The sequence below is a fragment of the Mesoplodon bidens genome (assembly GCF_964165515.1).
Source record: "Mesoplodon bidens genome assembly, chromosome: 16".
Lineage (NCBI taxonomy): Eukaryota > Metazoa > Chordata > Mammalia > Artiodactyla > Ziphiidae > Mesoplodon > Mesoplodon bidens.
In genome coordinates, this window is record NC_138173.1 from 37,158,104 (window position 1) to 37,182,790 (window position 24,687).

At 37.2% G+C, this 24,687-nt stretch overlaps 1 protein-coding gene across 1 annotated transcript in view; it reads right to left on the minus strand.

Annotated features, from left to right (window-relative positions):
* Positions 1–3,389: 3,389 nt before the first annotated feature.
* LOC308630332 (uncharacterized protein) overlaps positions 3,390–24,687 on the minus strand; it is a 105,625-nt gene continuing 84,327 nt past the window's right edge. The window contains exons 4-6 of the mRNA XM_081258890.1: positions 13,708–13,856; positions 12,632–12,864; positions 3,390–12,206 (exon numbers count right to left, since the gene is read on the minus strand). Coding sequence (XP_081115016.1) covers positions 12,719–12,864; positions 13,708–13,856 — 295 coding nt within the window. The 3' untranslated portion in view covers positions 3,390–12,206; positions 12,632–12,718. The remainder of the gene's footprint in view (positions 12,207–12,631; positions 12,865–13,707; positions 13,857–24,687) is intronic.

Consider the following 24,687-nt stretch of genomic DNA (forward strand, 5'->3'; position numbering starts at 1 on the left):
CTAGAGAAAAGCCCACAAGCAGCAAAAAAGACTCAACACAGCCAAAAATAAATAAATAAATTTATTTTTTAAAAAAACAACACCGAATTGTACACTTGAAAATGGTGGATTTTATGTGAATTATATCTCAATTTAAAAAGTATTGGGGAAATTGATCATACAGATAATATCAAGTTAGATCCATACATTAAAATAAATCCTAGATGAACTAAATCATTACATTAAATATACATGAATACTGAACTGCTCTAAGAATTATAAAATTTCCACACATAAAAATAAAAGGTGAAACCTCAAAGGAAAATATCACTAGATTTTACCAAATAAAAATGAAGAAAAAAAAAGTCAGTTGACAAATTCGAGGTTAGGGGAGAGAATTTATGACAAAATAATTAATATGCTTATAATATAAAGAATTTAAAGATCAATAAGGAAAATATAAACAGCTCAATAAAATGAATAAGTTATGAAGAGGCAGATTGTAAAAGAAAGAATACAAATAGCATTCAAGTGTATAAAAGATGATCTATCTTATTAGTAATAAAATAAATGCAAATTAGAACAATGAACTGAGAATATGTTTGACAGATTAATATAGATTTTTAAAAACACATAATGTAATGTTGGCAAGGGTTTGAGGGCACATAGTCATTCTCATACACTATTGGCAGGAGCAAAAATTGGTTTAATATCTTTAGGTGACAGTTTGGCTATAGCTATCAAATTTTTTCCCAGAAATTCTGTTTCCTAATGTAATTTGTCAAATGTGTGTGTGTGGCGGGGGAAAGGATGGCAAAGGTATTCAGTATAGAGTGTGTAGCAGAATAGTGGAAACAAACTAAGTGTCCATCTGTAGGGAATCAGCTTCATAACTAATGATAAATCCATACAACTGATTACTATGTGGTTCTTTAAAACTATGTCATAGGCTTAATGTATGGACATGAAATAATGACCATGGTATTATCAAGTGACAGTAGCAGATTATTAAATGATGTGAATGTAATTGTTCCATTATTATGTAAAAAAAGACTAAAGTGTATGTGTGTTGGGGGAGTTATACATGTGTAAGAAACAGTATGGAAAAAGGACACCAAGACAATAATTACCTTTGGATGATGGGATTTCAATATAAAGATATGTCATTTCTCTTTTATTTTTTTCAATTTTTTCTTTTTATTAATGAGCATATTTTTGTTTTACATTTAAAAGGTAGACAAAAGTGATAGTACTTCACAAAAATGAAACTTTCTCATCCTCTGGGATTCTTTTCATGAGAGCTCTTATTACACTAGTTTGTGATTTGTTTGCTCACCAAAGTGAACAAGTGCCTAATCCTTGGAAAGGATAAATCCCTGAGCTTCCATGGCCGGGGGAGCCTTCATCACCTGCTAGACCAAGAGTAGAATCAGGCCTCTGTGGATCCGTTTACTGTTAGCAGAAATTTTCGGATGCTGTCCCGAGAGATCATTCGTGTGAACTCTCCCTTGTTCTAAACTCATGAAACCTCCATAACGAGTAAGGTATTTGGTTCATCCTCCCGTATTTTCCGTTTGCCTCCAATTTGTTGATTGGTGGGTGGATTAGCAATGAGTATTGAATCGTTCAAGAAAAGTCAAAGACTGAACACTCAGTGCTATTCTTATGCCATAAGTGTCTTAAATTTAGAAAACAAAGGAAAAGTTCATAAAACATTTTGTGACTCTCAAATCTGCCACATGCCACCATCCCTGTTTACCCATACACACATCAATATACATCCACAGACATCATTATGCCCACCTCTTGAAGGGCTCAGGCAGAAAAGCCAGAGAAGTCAAGGAGAATCCTCTCTGGGGACAACATGTGTCCTTTACTTGAACAATTACAGCCTTGGGTTTGTCCAGACTGGACAGGCTGAACTTGTCTCTTAAGTTCTTTATTAAACAGTATCTATACCTCGCTCTCCTACTGTGAGGAAAGAGATGAATTCTCACGCAGCCTGACAACAGCTGTTTTATCATTCCTTCTACAGTCTCTGAGAACACCGAGGAAAAACTCCCAACTGTGAAGCCAGGATGATTGGAAACACCCTGAGTGCCAGATTAAAAAGCAAGAAAATTGCACCAAACCTTAGAGAGATTTTTTTCTATGCTTCACACAGAGGCCCCCCACCATCACTGACTCCTGGATTAAATTGTTAGAGTTTAATGAATTATTATCATGTTCCTGTGGAAAACTATAACTTCAGACTTGTTTGCTTTTAACTAAAAGCTCTGTGTACTGGCTGGCAATTTTTCTATCAATGCTGATAAAAAAAAGAACATGTTTTTCACATAGAAACATCCCTCTCACCCTGATCACTGCATTTTTCAGGCATACTTCACTCAGTTAGATTCCAGACAAGTAATGTTACATTTCATCCTCATATCAGCAATTGTTACATCAAAAAGAAAAGACAGAGACATAACTAAATGAATTGCACAGAGAAAATGAGGTGGACAGGAAGAGACAGCTTTCATTTGCACATTTATATAGCTCAAGAATCTACTAAAGGTATATAAGAAGTAAAATCTGAAAACTTGTTTATCCATTTTTTTTTTCATTTGTTAGAAAACCTCCGTTTTAAAAAAGGTAAAGCATAAATAGTTGAGTAGAGAAGACTATATGGTGAATTATTCATTCTAGCTAGGCCATTCCAGGTCACAAGACAGGAGACTTCTTATAATCTTACATATAATAGAGATCTAGGATGACAGAAGCTCTGTTAAATCAACCCATACTGCATCCAATTCTTCTGAACGCAGTACTGATAAGGCATTGGTAGACCCAGGAGAGAAACATCTGAGACGAATTGTCAGGTATCAGAGAAAAGCAGGTCAGAATGGAAGCCTATTTTTTTAAAGCAATTTGTCCAGAAAGCCAGACAAAGGGAAAATATTGTAGAAGATTCGTGACTTCATGCTTCCATTATTAAGATGACGGTAATAATAGGCCAAACAGCAGATTTTTAGGGTAGAGGGAGAAGGAACAAATCAAGCCCATGATTCACTTTTTAGAACTTTTAAATAATCATAAAAATATGTGTGTATAGAGGCAAGTTTGAAAAATATTGAAAAGCAAAATTAAGAATCTCTCCTCTTACCATTCAGAAATAAAAACAATCATTAACACCTGGCATAAATTCTTTCAGTCTACTTTGTGTGGAGTTATATGTATTTGATGGTGATGATAATCTAAAACACACAAATTTATATATATATATATATATATATATATATATATATATATATATAAAATTCTCCCTGAAATAGGATTTGTATTACATTAAATATTTATAACCTGCTTTTTTCACTAAACATTCTTGAATATTTTAATTGTAATGTTACAATATTTTAGATTTGGTTACACTCATCATCAAAAATGGTTTTCAGCACCAATATAAAGTTTAAAAAAATCTTAACACAGGATTTTGACACAAGCAATTTCCTGACATATAAGATATGTATATCCGATCGTAGCTTTGCACTATCCCATAGGACATCATGAATTGTCTGGGAAAAGAAAACAAGTAAAACAACTTCTCTAAGCTTCAGTTTCTACATCTGTAAAATGCCATAGTGTTGTTGTGGGCTCCTTATCCTGCATCATTCAGGCCTGGAATTAGTTACACAAGCAAAATGTCAGTTAAAAGGGGAGTCCTAAAATGATACAAACACACCTAAATTATTTTACAGTAACTTAAAACATAAAGAAATATTCATCAAGCTTATGAAATAGTACTAAGGCCCTTTTTTCCTTCCTTGCATAAACTACACCCATAACGTTTCTATAATTCCCAGTTTTACTTTTCTTTTGAATTTTATTTTACTTTTTTATACAGCAGGTTCTTATTAGTTATCTATTGTATAAATATTAGTGTATATATGTCAATCCCAATCTCCCAGTTCATCCCACCACCACCCCATTTTACTTTCTTTAAAGAGAAACAGAAGATTGTTTTACATTCGTCAAACAATCTAAATGCAAAATCCTTCTGCATTCCCCCCGCCCCCCCCCCACTAAATTTAACAGCAACTTGGTAGTGACTTCTCTTATTAAGACTTTCTAAACATTCAACTTCGTTTTCATAAAAGAAAAAAAAAACCCTCTTTCTTTCCCATCTATATATCCTCATTTTCCATAATATTTAATCAATTAGTATAATTCCAACAAGAATAACATCTGAAAAACAGGTTTGGGAACAAGCTTAACTGACCCACAAGAGCCCATCCCTCTGCTGAGAGCAGCTGAAGGACTCAGCCCTTCAGAGAATAATGCAGTGGCCTTGAGCACCCTGTGTACTACCAGACCAGTCAGCATGTGTTAGAGGGAAGGAAAATGTCAGATACAATAGCCATGGGCTAAGTGCCCAGGTTGCTGTAAACATTAAATGAGGCAATGCATGCAAAATACTTAGCACAATGCTTGGCAGTAAATTAGCTCTTGATAAACATTAGCTAAAAAGAGAGAGAGAGAATAAAAAAATAACAAAACCTGTTCTGGTGTTTGCTCACAACCATTGAAATCTAGTCAAGCTTCACCAAGATCAAGCAAAGAGAGCCTAGATGTTGAGAACTTGATGTCATGTCAAGTCATCAGATCTTGAAAAGCATCTGGTATGAATCAGATGCAGCAAAGTGAACGTACTTTCTAAAACGCAAGTTTTCTGGCTCTGATGACAAGTTATCATTGGATACTTGGATCCCAGAGTCAGCTGAAACAGTATAGACTTAGAAGCTGAAAAAAATGTTGGATCAAACAGGCTAATAATCAGGAAAAAAAGAAAGTAACTGGGAACATTAAATATTGGCTGTCCTTTTAGGCCCAAACTATCTGCTTCATTATCTCTGGAATTTTTTTATGTTTATATTTGTAAATGGCTGTTGAGTGTGCTTATTTTTCACTTCAAGCCAAGTGCCAGTAAATAAAGGGCCAGTGAAGATTTAACTTAAAAGAAATTATAAACCTGCAACACCCTGGCTTTAATCAATGTGTGCCATCATCCTTCTCTATCCTAGAAAATTCATCTCTCACCACCAGCCTGAGCTGAGCTGTTTCCTTTCAAGTTTTCCCTGCAGCAAAAAGGATGATAGCTAACACAGGGTTTCAATGAGTTGCACTTTGAGGACCTATGGAATGCAGTTCAATAGTAAGTAGAAGGGCCTTAACTTTCTATAAAACACAAAACAGAGCAGACACTCACAATCAGTAGATGGAGTGCAAACAATGTAAATAAATAAGAACAGTGTGAGGAACACAATCAAAATCCTTGAGAACAAGTTATTGCTGATTTTTCTTGCAGATAATGGATGTTTAAAAGATTTTAGATGAATAGGAGTTAGGGGAGTCCTAGGACCAGGGTTGTGAATGATGAGGAAATGTCATCAAAGAACTATTGCTGAAGTTTTAGTGTGAAATGCCCATTAGTAGTAAAAGAAAGAATAAGAAAAGAGAAGTTTCCTTACATGACAATTTGGAGCAAATAATTGGGTCACAGGCCAAATCTGGGTCATGTCCATTTGGTTCAACCTTCTTAGAGTCATAGCTCTCAGAAAATCTGTGGGAAAGCTATAGACCCCAAAAGAGTTTTGCAGCGTCTTATAAAACTACATGCACTTATCATATAAGCCAGCAATTGTACTGTTGGGCACTTGTCCCAAAGAAATGAAAACTTTTGTCCACACTAAAACCTGTACACTAATGTTCATAGCAGCTGTATTCATAATAGCCAAAAACTGGAAACAACTTAGATGTTCTTCAATGGGCAAATGACTAAAAACAAAATTGTGGTACAACCCTACAGTACCACTTACTGCTTAGCAATAAAAAGGAGTGAACTATTGATATGCTCAACAACTTGAATGAATCTCCAGGGAGTTGTGCTGAGCAGAAGAAAAAAAAAAAAAGAGAATCTCAAAAGACTACAAGTCACATGATTCCATTTATATAACATTCTTGAAATAGCAAATATACAAGATTGAGGAACAGATTAGTGGCTGCCAGGGATTAGGGATAGCCAGGAGAGAGGTGGACGAGGCTGCAAAAGGGGTGGCAGGAGGGATCCTTGTGATTATGGACAGTGCTGTACCTTGATTATGGTAGTGGCTAAGTGAATCTGCACGTGATACAATGGCATAGAACTACACACACACACAGGTACATGTAAAACTGGTAAGATCACATGAAGCTCTGTAGTCAGTTACCAATGTCAGTTTCCTGGGTTTGATATTGTACTACAGTTATGAAATATGTTACCAATGGTCCTGAAACACAGGACACTTCTATACATTTTATTAACATGCCCTGAAGCTATAATTCTTTCAAAATAAATATTTTTAAAAGGTAGGTCTTTATATACTGATATGGTAATATGACTCTATGGTATTAAAGTCACTATCAAATAGAATTATGGTATGAACTTCTTATCAGATTGAGAATGTGAAGAGTGAAAAGTGGAGAAAAATGAATTCTAACTTTTTACTTGATATACTTCTGTGATGGTTGATTTTTTTACTTGATATTCTTCTGTACAATTTGAAGCTTTTACAGTGTAAACATATTATTCATCATTTATTTTTTTAACATCTTTTTTGGACTATAATTGCTTTAAAATGGTGTGTTGGTTTCTGCTCTATAACAAAGTGAATCAGCTATACATATACATATATCCCCATATCTCCTTCTTGTGTCTCCCACCCTCACTATCCCACCCCTCTAGATGGACACAAAGCACCGAGCTGATCTTGCTGTGCCATGTGGCTGCTTCTCACTAGCTATCTATTTTACATCTGGTATAGTATATATGTCCATGACACTCTCTCACTTCGTCCCAGCTTACCTTTCCCCCTCCCTGTGTCCTCAAGTCCATTCTCTGTCTGGGTCTTTATTCCTGTCCTGCCCCTAGGTTCTTCAGAATCTTTTTTTTTTTTTTTTTTTAGATTCCATATATATGTGTTACCACACAGTATTTGTTTTTCTCTTTCTGACTTACTTCACTCTGTATGACAGACTTTAGGTCCATCCATCTCACTACAAATAACTCAATTTTGTTTCTTTTTATGGCTGAGCAATATTCCACTGTATATATGTGCCACATCTTCTTTATCCATTTACCAGTCTATGGACAATTCGGTTGCTTCCATGTCCTGGCTATTGTAAGTAGAGCTGCAAAGAACACTGTGGTACATGACTCTTTTTGAATTATGGTTTTCTCAGGGTATATGCCCAGTAGTGGGATTGCTTGGTCATATGGTAGTTTTATTTTTAGTTTCTTAAGGAATCTCCATACTGTTCTTCATAGTGGCTGTATCAGTTTACATTCCCACCAACAGTGCCAGAGGGTTCTCTTTTCTCCACACCCTCTCCAGCATTTATTGTTTGTAGATTTTTGATGATGCCCATTCTGACCAGTGTGAGATGATATCTCGTAGCTTTGATTTGCATTTCTCTAATGATTAGTGATGTGCAGCATCCTTTCATGTGTTTGTTGGCAATCTGTATATCTTTGGAGAAATGTCTGCCTATTTAGGTTTTCTTCCTATTTTTGAATTGGGTTGTTTGTTTTTTGATATTGAGTTGCATGAGCTGCTTGTATATTTGAAGATTAACCCTTTGTCTGTTGCTCCATTTGCAAATATTTCCTCCCATTCTGAGGGTTGTCTTTTCATCTTGTGTATGGTTTCCTTTGCTGTGCAAAAGCTTTTAAGTTTCATTACATCCCATTTGTTTATTTTTGTTTTTATTTCCATTTCTCTAGAAGGTGGGTCAAAAAGGATCTTGCTGTGATTTATATCGTACAGTGTTCTGCTTATGTCTTCCTCTAAGAGTTTTATACTGTCTGGCCTTATATTTAAGTCTTTAAACCATTTTTAGTTTATTTTTGTGTATGGTGTTAGGGAGTGTTCTAATTTCATTCTTTTACATGTAGCTGTCCAGTTTTCCCAGCACCACTTATTGAAGAGGCTGTCTTTTCTCCATTGTATATTCTTGCCTCCTTTGTCAAAGATAAAGTGACCATATATGCATGGGTTTATCTCTGGGCTTTCTATCCTGTTCCATTGATCTATATTTCTGTTTTTGTGCCAGTGCCATACTGCCTTGATTACTGTAGCTTTGTAGTATAGTCTGAAATCAGGGAGCCTGATTGCTCAAACTTCATTTTTCTTTCTCAAGATTGTTTTGGCTATTTGGGGGTTTTTGTGTTTCTATACAAACTTTGAAATATTTTGTTCTAGTTCTGTGAAAAATGTCATTGGTTGTTTGATAGGGATTGCACTGAATCTGTGGATTGTTTTGGGAAGTATAGTTATTTTCAGAATGTTGATTCTTCCCATCCAAGAACATGGTATATCTCTCCAGCTGTTTGTATCATCTTTAATTTCTTTCATCAGTGTCTCATAGTTTTCTGCATACAGGTCTTTTGTCTCCTTAGATAGGTTTATTCCTAGGTATTTTATTGTTTTTGTTGCAATGGTAAATGGGAGTGTTTCCTTAACTTCTCTTTCAGATTTTTCATCATTAGTGTTTAGAAATGCAAGAGATTTCTGTGCATTATTTTTGTATCCTGCTACTTTACCAAAGTCATTGATTTGCTCTAGCAGTTTTCTGGTAGCATCTTTAGGATTCTCTATGTACAGTACCATGTCATCTGGACACAGTGACAGTTTTACTTCTTTTCCAATTTGGAATCCTTTTATTTCTTTTTCTTCTGATTGCTGTGGCTAAAACTTCCAAAACTATGTTGAATAATAGTGGTGAGAGTGGGCAACCTTGTCTTGTTTCTGATCTTAGTGGAAATGGTTTCAGTTTTTCACCATTGAGAACGATGTTGCCAGTGGGTTTGTCATATATAGCCTTGATTATGTTGAGGTAAATTCCCTCTATAACTATTTTCTGGAGGGTTTTTTGTCATAAATGGGTGTTGAATTTTGTCAAAAGCTTTTCTGAATATGTTGAGATGACCATATGGTTTTTAATCCTTGAGTTTGTTAATATGGTGTATCACATTGACTAACTTCCATATATTGAAGAATCCTTGCATTCTTGGGATAAACCCAACTTGATCTTGGTGTATTATCCTTTTAATGTGTTGTTGGATTCTGTTTGCTAGATTATTGTTGAAGATTTTTGCATCTATATTCATCAGTAATATTGGCCTGTAGTTTTCTTTCTTTGTGACATCTTTGTCTGCTTTTGGTATCAGAGTGATGGTGGCCTCGCAGAATGAGTTTGGAGAGTGTTCCTCCCTCTGCTATATTTTGGAAGAGTTTGAGAAGGATAGGTGTTAGCTTTTCTCTAGATGTTTGATAGAATTCACCTGTGAATCCATGTGGTCCTCGGCTTTTGCTTGATGGAAGATTTTTAATCACAATTTCATTTCAGTGCTTGTGATTGGTCTTTTTCTATTTTCTATTTCTTCCTGGTTCAGTCTCAGAAGGTTGTGTTTTTCTAAGAATTTGTCTATTTCTTCCAGGTTGTCCATTTTATTGGTATATAGTTCCTTGTAAGTAATCTCTCATGATCCTTTGTATTTCTGCAGTGTCAGTTGTTAGTTCTTTGTTTTCATTTCTAATTCTATTGATCTGAGTCATCTCCCATTTTTTCTTCATGAATCTGGCTAATGGTTTATCAATTTTGCTTATCATCTCAAAGAAGAGGCTTTAAGTTTTTTTGATCTTTGCTATCGTTTTCTTCATTTTTTTTTTCATTTATTTCTGATCTGATTTTTATGATTTCTTTCCTTCTGCTAACTTTGGGGTTTTTTGTTCTTCTTTCTCTGATTACTTTAGTTGTAAGGTTAGGTTGTTTATTTGAGATGTTTGTTGTTTCTTGAGGTAGGATTGTATTGCTGTAAACTTCCCTCTTAGAACTGCTTTTGCTGCATCCCATAGGGTTTAGGCCATCATGTTTTCACTGTCATTTGTCTCTAGGAATTTTTTTATTTCCTCTTTGATTTCTTCAGCGATCTCTTGGTTATTTAGTAGTGCATTGTTTAGCCTCCATGTATTTGTATTTTTTACAGTTTTTTTCCTGTAATTGATATCTAGCCTCATAGCGTTGTGGTCGGAAAAGATACTTGATATGATTTCAATTTTCTTAAATTTACCAAGGCTTGATTTGTGACCCAAGATATGATCTATCCTGGAGAATGTTCCATGAGCACTTGAGAAGAAAGTGTATTCTGTTGTTTTTGGATAGAATGTCCTATAAATATCAATTAAGTTCATCTGGTTTAATGCATCATTTAAAGCTTGTGTTTCCTTATTTTTTTTCATTTTGGATGATCTGTCCATTGGTGAAAGTGGGGTATTAAATTCCCCTAGTATGATTGTGTTACTGTTGCTTTCCCATTTTATGGCTGTTAGCATTTGCCTTATGCATTGTGGTGCTCCTATGTTGGGTGCCTAAAGATTTACAATTGTTATATCTTTTCTTGGATTGATCCATTGATCATTATGTAGTGTCCTTCTTTGTCTCTTGTAATAGTCTTTATTTTAAAGTCTATTTTTTCTGCTATGAGAATTGCTACTCCAACTTTCTTTTGATTTCCTTTTGCATGGAATGTCTTTTTCCATCCCCTCAATCTGCATGTGTCCCTAGGACTGAAGTGGGTCTCTTGTAGACAGCATATCTACCAATCTTGTTTTTGATTCATTCAGCCAGTCTATGTCTTTTGGTTAGAGCATATAATCCATTTACATTTAAGGTGGTTATCGATATATATGTTCCTATTACCATTTTCTTAATTGTTTTGGGTTTGTTATTGTAGGTCTTTCCCTTCTCTTGTGTTTTCTGCCTAGAGAAGTTCCTTTAGCATTTGTTGTAAAGCTGGTTTGGTGGTGTGGAATTCTCTTGGCTTTTGCTTGTCTGTAAAGGTTTTGATTTCTCCATCAAATCTGGATGAGATCCTTGCTGCATAGAGTAATCTTGGTTGTAAGTTTTTTCCTTTCATCACTTTAAATAGGTCCTGCACTCCCCTCTGGCTTGCAGAGTTTCTGCTGAAAGATCAGCTGTTAAACTTATGGGGATTCCCTTGTATATTATTTGCTGTTCTTCCCTTTCTGCTTTTAATATTTTTTCTTTGTATTTAATTTTTGATAGTTTGAATAATATGTGTCTTGGTGTGTTTCTCCTTGGATTTATCCTGTATGGGACTCTCTGCACTTCCTGGGCTTGATTGACTATTTCCTTTCCCATACTGGGGAAGTTTCAACTATAATCTCTTCAAATATTTTCTCAGTCCCTTTCTTTTTCACTTTTTCTTCTGGGGCCCCTATAATTAGAATATTGGTGCATTTATTGTTGCCCCAGAAATTTCTGAGACTGTCCTCAATTCTTTTCATTCTTTTTTCTTTATTCTGCTCTCCATAGTTATTTCCACTATTTTATCTTCCAGGTCACTTATCCATTCTTCTGCCTCAGTTATTCTGCTATTGATTGTTTCTAGAGGATTGTCAATTTCATTTATTGTGTTGTTCATCATTGTTTGTTTGCTCTTTAGTTCTTCTAGGTCCTTCTTAAACGTTTCTTGTATTTTCTCCATTCTATTTCCAAGATTTTGGATCATGTTTACTATCATTACTCTGAATTCTTTTTCAGGTAGACTGTCTATTTCCTCTTCATTTGTTTGGTCTGGTGGGTTTTTACCTTCCTCCTTCATCTGCTGTGTGTTTCTCTGTCTTCTCATTTTGCTTAACTTACTCTGTTTGGGGTCTCCATTAAGCAGGCTGCAGGTTCATAGTTCCCATTGTTTTTGGTGTCTGCCCCCAGTGGCTAAGGTTGGTTCAGTGGGTTGTGAGACTTCCTAGTGGAGGGGACTGGTGCCTGTGTTCTGGTGGGTGAGGCTGGATCTTGTCTTTCTGGTGGTCAGGACCATGTTCAGTGGTGTGTTTTGGGTTGTCTGTGAACTTAGTATGATTTTAGGCAGCCTCTCTGTTAACGGGTGGGGTTGTGTTCCTGCCTTTCTAGTTGTTTGGCATAGGGTGTCCAGCACTGTAGCTTGCTGGTGGTTGAGTGGCGCGGGGCCTTAGTGTTGAGATGGAGATCTCTGGGAGAGCTTGTGCTGTTTGATATTACTTGGGGCTGGGAGGTCTCTGGTGGACAGTGTCCTGAACTGGGCTCTCCCACCTCAGAGGCTTAGGCCTGATATCCAGCCAGAGCACCATGACCCTGTCAGCCACACAGCTCTGAAGAAAAGGGAGAAAAAAAAAGAAAGAAAATAAATAAATTAAATTAAATTAATAATTAAAATAAAGATATATTATTACAATTTAAAAAGTAATTAAAAAAAGAGAGATGAGAGCAACCAAACCAAAAATCAAATCCACCAATGATAACAAGCACTAAAATCTATACTAAAAAAAAAAAAAAAAAAGGACAGACAGAACCATTGGACAAATGGTAAAAGCAAAGCTATACAGACAAAATCACACAAAGAAGCATACATATACACACTCACAAAGAGGAAAAGGGGGAAAAATATATATACATATATTTTAAAAAAGGAAGAGAGCAACCAAATCAATAAACAAATCTACTAAAGGAAATAAGCTCTAAATACTAAACTAAGATAAGCATAAAACCAGAAACAAATTAGATGCAGAAAGCAAACCTCAAGTCTACAGTTGCTCCCAAAGTCCACCACCACAATTTTGAGATGATCGTTGTCTATTCAGGTATTCCACAGGTGCTGGGTACATCAAGTTGATTGTGGAGATTTAATCCGCTGCTCCTGAGGCTTCTCGGAGAAATTTCTCTTTCTCTTCTTTTTTTGCACAGCTCCTGGGGTTCTGCTTAGGAATTGGCCCCGCCTCTGCGTGTAGATCTCCTGAGGGCACCTGTTCCCTGCCCAAACAGTACAGGGTTAAAGTAGCAGCTGATTAGGGGACTGTGGCTCACTCAGGCCAGGGGGAGAGTGGGGAATGGAATGCAGGGCAAGCCTGCAGGGGCAGAGGCCAGCATGATGTTGCAACAGTCTGAGGCATGCAATGCGTTCTCCTGGGGAAGCTGTCCCTGGATCACAGGAGCCTGGCAGTGGTGGGCTGCACAGGCTCCTGGGAGGGCAGGTGTGGATAGTGACCTGTGCTTGCACACAGGCTTCTTGATGGCTGCAGAAGCAGCCTTAGTGTTTCATGCCCGTCTCTGGTGTCCGCGCTGATAGCCGCAGGTCATGCCCATCTCTGGAGCTCATTAAGGCGGTGCTCTGAATTCTCGCACACCCTGAAACAATGGTCTCTTGCCTCTTAGCCCGTTCCAGACTTTTTCCTGGACTCCCTCCTGACTAGCTGTGGCATACTAGCTCCCTTCAGGCTGTGTTCACGCAGCCAACTCCAGTCCTCTCCCTGGGCTCTGACCTCTGAAGCCAGAGTCTCAGCTAACAGCCCCCATCCACCCCGGCAGGTGAGCATACAAGCCTCTCAGGCTGGTGAGTTTTGGTCGGCATCAATCCTCTGTGAAGGAATCTCTCTGCCTTGCCCTCTGCACCCCTGTTGATGTGCTCTCCTCCGTGGCTCCAAAGCTTCCCCCCCAACCCACCCTCCGTCTCCACCAGTGAAGGGGCTTCCTAGTGTGTGGAAACTTTTCCTGCTTTACAGCTCCCTCCCAGAGATGCAGGTCCCGCCCCTATTCTTTTGTCTCTGTTTTTCCTTTTTTCTTTTGCCCTACCCAGGTACATGGGGAGTTTCTTACCTTTTGGGAAGTCTGAGGTCTTCTGCCAGTGTTCAGTAGGTGCTCTGTAGAAGTTATTCCACATGTAGATGTATTTTTGATGTATTTGTGGGGAGGAAGGTGATCTCCACATCTTATTCCTCCGCCGTCTTGAAGGTCCCTCTACACATCTTTTAAAAAGCAAATAAGAATAATATAATAAGAAAAAATTTTAAAAATCTGTAGACCCTCTCCCTGAAAAAAATCATATGCAATTATGTACACAATTTTAGCAATCTCATGGACCCCAAATTCCATCCATATATTTCCTAAAGATAGATATGTCCCTCTGACTAGGTATTGCTGCTTTAAAACATGGATGCCTGCATGAGTGAAGAGAAGTAGGGTCAGGGGAGCTATTACATATATTCTGTAATCACCCTGTGCTCTATTGGCTATGACACCCAGCTACCCTCAAGTGGGAAATAAAGATATTTTGTTTGTTTCTTTGGAAGTGACTAGATGTGGAACTCTGAATTGCAACTTTAGGAACCACACCAACGGTGTTCATATCCTGGTGTTTGCCTGGGTCATATGGCCAGTGAAAGGCAGAGCCAGGATTCGAACCCAAAGCTTCCTGACCCTAGACCAGGTTCCACGCCTACTCCACTATTCCGTATATTGTGGGGGAAGGCGTCAGCTCCATTTGTGGACACATGGCTAGACCTCCAGATGAATTTTTTGAACGGACAATGGAAAGGCATAAAGTCAGGGGGAAATCGGAGCTGGTGAATGGAATTCAGAAGCTTCATGGAGGTTTTGTAAGGATTAGTGAAGTCACTGAACTGGATAATCAATAACAGATCATTTATAATTATTAACTTGCACATTCGTGGGCTGGGATGTAATCATGTTTGCCTGAAGAGCCAACACAGCAGTTTTAAAGGGATTCGCAAACACAAGAAAGCTGCTGTTCTCTCCAGTAAGCAATATTTTAGTGGCAAAACACCCTGTGAATGGTTGGTGAGTACAAAGCAGCAAGCATGTGAATAGCTTTTTACAATGTCACGTTCTCTCCTTCCACTTGGGAAGGAAGCACAATGCTACCATAAGCAGATGCTAACAGCACAGATGCTGGCGCTGATGTGAGCATAAATGCTGTCCCGCACCAAAAAAAAAAAAAATATTCCCAAAGTACCATGCCTGCATAAATCTTATATTTTTATGAATCACTGCCATTATGGCAACCACACACTGAAAATTTGTCATAGGATGTGAATGATCTTTCTAGATAGTTTAGCTTATCTTAGACTCCTCATAATTTATACTTGTCCATGTATCATATCCAAACAGGGCTTTGCTTCCTAGATTGCTCAAGTGGCAGCCTGTACTTTGTATGGCTAAAGTTCGAAAATATAGTTTAATTGTAATCAGAGGAGCAAAGTCTTTCTGATGCCTCTGCTGCCATGTTGTAAACATCCAACCACAGATTCAACATTAATTCTTCCATTTCTTATCAACAGCAGTTTTCCAGAGCCCACATATATATCTACCATACAATTTTATGCTTTGTAAAAGGTGACCTATACTTTCTCTTCAAATGCAGTTTCTTTAATGAAAATAGTGTAATGTCAGTCCATGCAAAGCAAATGCATATTAATATGCGTTTACATCTGTCTCATATTAATATTCATGCCTGAATCCACATCCCTACACAAAGCCAATTTTCTGACCATCTGTGTGATGGCTGGTGGATGCAATGAATAAATTTTATTTGTGAGGGGAGTGATAAATCATGTATCTCCAGTTTTTCACCCACAATCTTTCCTCTTAGGTGCAAAAATGTTTTCATCATAGTTTGGAATATTTAAGTAAACGAAACAGATTAACACTTTAATATTCCTACAGATACAGGCAATTTTATGCAATCTCAACACCTCTAACCAAACGTAAGAAGGAACTATGGATTTGCTTGGTTGAATTTGACATCTCTGATTCCTATGTAAATTCCAGTCTTTTATAATAATTTTCTATATTGTTTAAAATGTACTCTAGCTGTTTTTGAAAAGAAATTTTGAAAAGCTTCTAGATGTAAACAAGGTCTCTGCAAAGAGAGTATATTCCTGAAGAAAGCCCTTTCATCCATCAAATAACTTAAAAGTTATATCAAGTACAACCTTACACAAGGAAAGATTTCAAACAGGGCAAGTTTATCAGTATTTAGATAATGATCTCGGTACTTACAATTTTACCCAAGTGAAATATCAAGATTTCAGCAGTAACGATGTTTTTGTAAATTTGGTGATCTTCTGGGGAATACTGCAACCAAATCTTAAAAACAATTACCTTTCAGGATATGAGACAAATGCAGTTAATCAACCTGGCAAGCAGAGCCCAAAAGGAAGGATTAAATTAAAAATCATATCATGGTAGGCAGAGTCTGAAAAGTATTGCATGCTGAAGAAAGAAGTTAAGATCTGATGGCTTGAACAATGAAAACTGTATCGGGTGGTCTAAGGTGCTTTCTTTGCCTTTCCAGGGATGCTTTCTATGAATTCTAAATGGTTGGGCTACTAGATTGAATCCAAACCCAAAGTTTACATTTTATTTAATTTACCTTCTCTGAGTTAACAGGGCTATTCTAAGGTCCCTAAAAATGTCACAAATAGCACAAACCACAACTTCGAGATCAAAGCAGAAATCAAGCTGCCGAAAATTTCTACTTCTGCTGTAATGGCACCAAACAGAGTGACAAGGTAAATCAAGAACCCTCAGAGCTACCAATCTCCTGTAGATACAGACCCACTTAGCACATGAATTTTCAAAACATAAATAGAGCAGAGTCAGAGAAATTTTGTCTCAAATAAGCACCAGTTACTGACTGAGCACCTGCTCCTTGCAAGGCACCATGCTGAGAAGGAGCTTCTGGTGCCATGCTGCACTCAGAAAGCTTAGCACCTAGTTGGTAATGAAGGCAGGTTCTCCCACAAGAAGATTCTCAATCAACCATTAAGTTGGTGTATGATAAATATGAAGTGAGTGCTGTAAAAGGAATTTAAAGGAGGCTGAGATTTCCACAAGCCCAGGAAATCAAGGAATCTCATCCAGAGGAATTTAGAGTCAGTCTTAAAGGCTGAAAAGATTCAGATAGTCAGAAAAAAGGAGAAGTCATATCAGATGGGATAAGCTTTACAAAGGCTCAGAGCAGGAAGTATTTAGCAGGAGGATGCAGAAGTAATAGGGGAAATTGTGGGTAGGCCACTCTGGTTACTTCTGAGAATTAATGTTCAAAACTAGGGGAGTTAAGGGAAATGATTTTAAGTAGTACACATGTGGGCATTAAATAACATTGAATTATAAAGTCAGAAAAATAATCTCTTAGTAACTCTGTTAATTCTCCTAATTGCCTCAAGAAGCGAATCTCGCTTTGGTGCCAATATATCTTTCACACCACGCCAGTACTTGCTAAATCTCTCTTTTTAACAAAGAGAGAGCCAGCCTCAGGCTCAAAGGATAAAGAACAGAATTAATAATATAGTTTGGTTTCATGGTGTTTGTTTTTGGTATTGTTTTATTTTATACCAAGTAGAACTTACTGGTCTTCCATTTGTGGTGGTAATATAAAATTTCTTTTTAAGGAAAATGTATTTAGGACTTTTTAATTAGTTGTTTTTAAAGATAAATAATAAATTACTGAATGTGATGAAAAAAATGACTAAAGTTTGGAAAGAACTAGTCTGACATAGTAACTGGCAAGATGGAAAGAAGGGTTGGATCCAGTCCAGCAATACCTCAATATAGAAGCTGACCAGATTGAATTACAGCCTTTGATTTCAATTCCATTTGTACTTCTAAGTATGTCGGTTTCCCTTATATATGGGCATTGCTGAGGTCACGTTTGTAAAATCTCCTTAAGGCCTAGAATTTTTTCAACATATATCTAACTTTTTTCCATATAAATGCAAAAGGAACATTATTTAAATGAGAGGTAGAGAAAAACAGAATAGGTCACCAAGCCCTATCCATTGGAGATTTAACATAAGAGATATAAACATAAAACACTTCCTCTGCAATAAAAGGATTTTGCTTTCATTAGATTGCTCAGGATTTCACACCATATACTTAAGTATGATTTAGCATAATATTGATACTTGTTTATATTTGCCACCTACCTATTTCACAGTGATATTGTAAGGATTAGTGATATAATACTTCTTAAGCCTTTTCTTCTCTTAAAAGAAACTATACACTATAAAATCAAGGTAATAGTAATAATAGTCATCATCATAATAGCAATAACTGCTCATGCATTTTCAAACATGGGCTCTGTGTTGATGGAAAGGGAAATTAGGCTGTAAGCTAAAAATGCAGGCTTATCAGCTGGTTAGAAAACAAAGATGTAGGATGGGATAACAGTGATGCTATCTACAGTTTTTCAAGGTCTGGAGTAGGGTCTGAGGTTCTGCATTTGTAGTGACTCCCAAGTAGTTGATGCTGCTGGTCTGAGGCCACACTTGGGGAGTAAGGCCTTAGACTACACCACTCTTTCAGAGGCACATCTGAAATATGTGCCATTAACTGTCAGAGGACTTAAGGAAGTATGTCTAAACACACCTTGACAAATCCATCACCGCTGCTGATGTCTTCCATTTTTCTCACCTTTGCGCCCAGTATTCTGTTTCCATTGTCCAATCCACAACATGCATGAAAATTATTTCTCTCATTATCTCCCTGCCCTCTCATTCCCAAGCCAGAAGTGAACTCTTTGAGAGCACAAAACCATCATTTATTCTAAAAATTGATCATAGGTTGGAACAAAGATTTGTGCTCAAAAATGTTGATGTCAGAATTTTTTGTAACATCAAAAAGTAGGAAAATTGTTTCTTTTAAAATATTTTAAAATGTGGGTTATGTTCATGATATGGCATCAGGATAAAAAGCAGGATCAAAAACTATGGATGGGGCTTCCCTGGTGGCGCAGTGGTTGAGAGTCCGCCTGCCGATGCAGGGGACACGGGTTCGTGCCCCGGTCCGGGAAGATCCCACATGCCACGGAGCGCCTGGGCCCGTGAGCCGTGGCCGCTGAGCCTGCACGTCCGGAGCCTGTGCTCCACAACGGGAGAGGCCACAACAGTGAGAGGCCCGCATACCACAAAAAAAAAAAGAAAAAAAAAGAAAAAAAAAACTATGGATGTATCATTTAAATTTAAATATAGTGAGATTTACCCATGCAACTCAGACCAGCATGAAATTTAAAGCTTCTGAATTGTTTACTTCTGGAATTTTTCTGTTTAGCATTTTTGGACTGAGGTTGACCTCAGGTTACTCTGCCAGTAGCTGCCTTGTAGGCTTAGCCTTACTCCAGAATTCCTACATTTTTCATGAGATTACAGGATGTCCTGGAACATGGACCCTTGAGAAAACCTGAAAACCAAGTTTTAACATTGGCACTCCTGGTTCTTGCGCCTCTGGACACCCTGCTTTCCCTGGTTCTCCGGGGTGAAAATGGCAGATCTAGGGACTTCTGGAGCTCCAAAATCATCTGTGTGCCTGACAGGGTCTTGGTGCTCCGGCCAGGTTTCAAGCCTGTGCCTCTGAGGTGGGAGACCTGAGTTCAGAACACTGGTCCAGTAGAGTAATCCCAGTTCCACATAATATCAAATGGCAAAAACTCTCCCAGAGGTCTCCATCTCAAAGCTAAGACCAAGCTACAGTGCTGGACACCCTATGCCAAACAACTAGAAAGATAGGAACACAACCCCACCCATTAGCAGAGAGGCTGCCTAAAGTCATAAAAAGGTCACAGACACTGCAAAACAAACCACCGGATGCATTCCTTCCCACCACAAACACAAGATCCAGCCTCATCCACCAGAATACAGGCACAAGTCCCCTCCACCAGGGAGCCTACACACCCACTGAACCAAACTTAGACACCAAAAACAATGGAAATTACAAAACTACAGACTGCAAAAAGGAGACCCCAAACACAGTAAGTTAAGCAAAGTTAACAAAATGAGAAGACAGAGAAACACACAGCAGATGAAGGAGGAAGGTAAAAACCCACCAGACCAAACAAATGAAGAGGAAATAGGCAGTCTCCTGAAAAAGAATTCAGAGTAATGACAGTAAACATGATCCAAAATCTTGGCAATAGAATGGAGAAAATATGAGAAATGTTTAACAAGGACCTAGAAAAACTAAAGAGCAAACAAACAATGATGAACAACACAATAAATGAAATTGAAAATTCTCTAGAAGGAATCAATAGCAGAATAACTGAGACAGAAGAATGGATAAGTGACCAGGAAGCTAAAATAGTAGAAAAAACTAACGCAGAGGAGAATAAAGAAAAAAGAATGAAAAAAATGAAGGACAGTCCCAGAGACCGCTGGGCAACATTAAACGCACCAATATTCTAATTATAGGTGTCCCAGAAGAAGAAGAGAAAAAGAAACGGATCTGAGAAAATATTTGAAGAGATTATAGTTGAAAACTTGCCCAATATGGGAAAGGAAATAGTCAATCAAGTGCAGGAAGTACAGAGAGTCCATACAGCATAAATCAAAGCAGAAACACGTGCCAAGACACATATAAATAAAACTATCAAAAATTAAATACAAAGAAAAAATATTAAAAGCAGCAAGGGAAAAACAACAAATAACATACAAGGGAATCCCCATAAGGTTAACAGCTGATGTTTCAGCAGAAACTCTGCAAGCCAGAAGTGAAAGGCAGGACATATTTAAAGTGATGAAAGGGAAAAACCTACAACCAAGATTACTCTACCAGGCAAGAATCTCATTCATATTCGACGGAGAAATTAAAACCTTTACAGACAAGCAAAAGCAAAAAGAATTCCACATCACCAAACCAGCTTTACAACAAATGCTAAAGGACTTCTCTAGGCAGGAAACACAAGAGAAGGGAAAAACCTACAATAACAAACCCAAAACAATTAAGAAAATGGTAATAGGAACATATATATTGATAACCACCTTAAATGTAAATGGATTATATGCTCTAGCCAAAAGAAACAGACTGGCTGAATGGATACAAAAACAAGTCTGCTAGATATGCTGTCTACAAGAGACCAGCTTCAGGCCTAGGGACACATATAGATTGAAAGTGAGTGGATGGAAAAAGATATTCCATGCAAATGGAAATTAAAAGAAAGCTGGAGTAGCAATTCTCATATCAGAAAAAATAGACTTTAAAATAAAGACTATTACAAAAGACAAAGAAAGACACCACATAATGATCAGGGGAACAATCCAAGAAGAAGATATAAAAATTGTAAATCTTTATGCACCCAACATAGGAGCACCTCAATACATAAGGCAAATGCTAACAGCCATAAAAGGGGAAATAGACAGAAAAACCAGCATAGTAGGGGACTTTAACACCCCACTTTCACCAATGGACAGATCATCCAAAATGAACATAAGTAAGGAAAAACAAGCTTTAAATGATGCATTATACGAGGTGGACTTAATTGATATTTATAGGACATTCCATCCAAAAACAACAGAATACACTTTCTTCCCAATTACTCATGGAAAACTCTCCAGGACAGATCATATCTTCGGTCACAAATCAAGCCTTGGTAAATTTAAGAAAATCGAAATCATATCAAGTATCTTTTCCAATCACAATGCTATGAGATTAGATATCAATTACAGGAAAAAATCTGTAAAAAAATACTAACACATGGAGGCTAAACAATACACTAATAAGTAACCAAGAGATCACTGAAGAAATCAAAGAGGATATCAAAATATACCTAGAAACAAATGACAGTGAAAACACGATGACCCAAAACCTTTGGGATCAGCAAAAGCAGTTCTAAGAGGGAAGTTTATAGCAATACAATCCTACCTCAAGAAACAATAAACATCTCAAATAAACAATCTAATCTTGCACTTAAAGCAATTAGAGAAAGAAGAACAAAAAACTCCAAAGTTAGCAGAAGGAAAGAAACCATAAAGATCAGGTCAGAAATAAATGAAAAAGGAATGAAGAAAACAATAGCAAAGATCAATAAAACTAAAAGTTGGTTTTTTGAGAATATAAACAAAATTGATAAACCATCAACCAGATTCATCAAGAAAAAAAGGGAGAAGACTCAACTCAGTAAAATTAGGAATGAAAAAGGAGAAGTAACAACAGATAGGGCAGAAATACAAAGGATCATGAGAGATTACTACAAGCAATTATATGTCAATAAAAAGACAACCTGGAAGAAATGGACACATTCTTAGAAATGCACAACCTTCCGAGACTGAACCAGGAAGAAGTAGAAAAGATAAATAGAGGGAGACGCAGGAGGGAGGGGATGTGGGAACAGATGTATATGTATGACTGATTCACTTTGTTGTAAAGCAGAGACTAATAAAAAAAATAAAAATAAATTAAAAAAAAGATAAACAGACCAATCACAAGCACTGAAATTGAGACTGTGATTAAAAATCTTCCAACAAACAAAAGCCCAGGACCAGAGGGCTTCACAGGCGAATTCTATCAAGCATTTAGAGAAAAGCTAACACCTATCCTTCTCAAACTCTTCCACAATATAGTAGAGGGAGGAACACTCCCAAACTCATTCTACGAGGCCACCATCACCTTGATACCAAAATCACAGAAAGATGCCACAAAGAAAGAAAACTACAGGACAATATCACTGATGAACATAGATGCAAAAATCCTCAACAAAATACTAGCAAACAGAATCCAACAGCACATTAAAAGGATCATACACCAGGATCAATTGGGGTTTATTCCAGGAATGCAAGGATTCTTCGTATATGCAAATCAATCAATGTGATACACCATATTAACAAATTGAAGGAGAAAAACCATATGATCATCTCAATACATGCAGAAAAAGCTTTTGACAAAATTCAACACTCATTTATGATAAAAACCCTCCAGAAAGTATGCATGGAGGGAACTTACCTCAACATAATAAAGGTCATATATGAAAAACCCACAGCCAACATCGTTCTCAATGGTGAAAAACTGAAACCATTTCCTCTAAGATCAGGAACAAGACAAGGTTGTCCATTCTCACCACTCTTATTCAACATAGTTTTGGAAGTTTTAGCCACAGCAATCAGAGAAGACAAAGAAATAAAAGGAATCCAAATCGGAAAAGAAGAAGTAAAGCTGTCACTGTTTGCATATAACATGATACTGTACACAGAGAATCCTAAATATGCTATCAGGAAACTATAGAGCTAATCAAAGAATTTCATAAAGTAGCAGGATACAAAATTAATGCACAGAAATCTCTTGCATTCCTATACCACTATAACAAAAAGAATAAAATACCTAGGATTAAACCTACCTAAGGAGACAAAAGATTTGCATGCAGAAAATTATAAGACCCTGATGAAAGAAATTAAAGATGATACCAACAGATGGAGAGATATACCATGTTCTTGGACTGGAAGAATCAACATTATGAAAATGACTATACTACCCAAAGCAATCTACAGATACAGTGCAATCCCCATCAAACTACCACTGGCATTTTTCACAGAACTAGAACAAAAAATTTCACAATTTGTATGGAAACACAAATTACCCTGAATAGCCAAAGTAATCTTGAGAAAGAAAAGTGGAGCTGGAGGATCAGGTTCCCAGACTTCAAACTATATGACATAGGTACAGTCATCAAGACAGTATGGTACTGGCACAAACAGAAATATAGATTGATGGAACAGGATAGAAAGCCCAGAGATCAACCCACATACTTATGGTCACCTTATTTTTCATAAAGGAGGCAAGAATATACAATGGAGAAAAGACAGTCTCTTCAATAAGTGGTGCTGGGAAAACTGGACAGCTACATGTAAAAGAGTGAAATTAGAACACCCTAACACCATACACAAAAATAAACTCAAAATGGATTAAAGACCTAAATGTAAGGCAAGACACTATAAAACTCTTAGAGGAAAACATAGACAGAACACTCTACAACATAAATCACAGCAAGATCCTTTTTAACCCACCTCTTAGAGAAATGGAAATAAAAACAAAATTAAACAAATGGGACTCAATGAAACTTAAAAGCTTTTGCACAGCAAAGGGAAACATAAACAAGACGAAAAGACAACCCTCAGAATGGGAGAAAATTTTTGCAAATGAAGCAACTGACAAAGGATTAATCTCCAAATATACAAGCAGCTCATGCAGCTCAATAACAAAAAAACAGACAACCCAATCCAAAAATGGGCAGAAGACCTAAATAGACATTTCTCCAAAGAAGATATACAGATTGCCAACCAACACATGAAAGGATGCTCAACATTACTAATCATTAGAGAAATGTAAATCAAAACTACAATGGGTATCAGCTCACACCAGTCAGAATGGCCATCATCAAAAAATCTACAAACAACAAATGCTGGAGAGGGTGTGGAGAAAAGAGAACCCTCTGGCACTGTTGGTGGGAATGTAAATTGATACAGCCACCATGGAGAACAGTATGGAGGTTCCTTAAAAAAACGGAAATAGAACTACCATACAACACAGCAATACCACTACTGGGCATAAACCCTGAGAAAACCATAATTCAAAAAGAGTCATGTACCACAATGTTCATTGCATCTGTATTTACAATAGGCAGGTCATGGAAGCGACCTAAGTGTCCAACGACAGATGAATGGATAAGAAGATGTGGCACATATACACAATGGAATATTACTCACCCATAAAAAGAAATGAAATTGAGTTATTTGTAGTGAGGTGGATGGACCTAGAGTCTGTCATACAGAGTGAAGTAAGTCAGAAAGAGAAAAACAAATACCATATGCTAACACATATATATGGGATCTAAAAACAAAAAAAAAGTTTATGAAGAAGCTAGGGGAAGGACAGGAATAAAGACGCAGACATAGAGAATGGACTTGAGGACACATGGAGGGGGAACTGTAAGTTGGGAGGAAATGAGAGAGTGGCATTGACATATATACTTTGTCACCACCTAGAGTGGTGGGCTAGGAGGGTGGGAGGGAGATG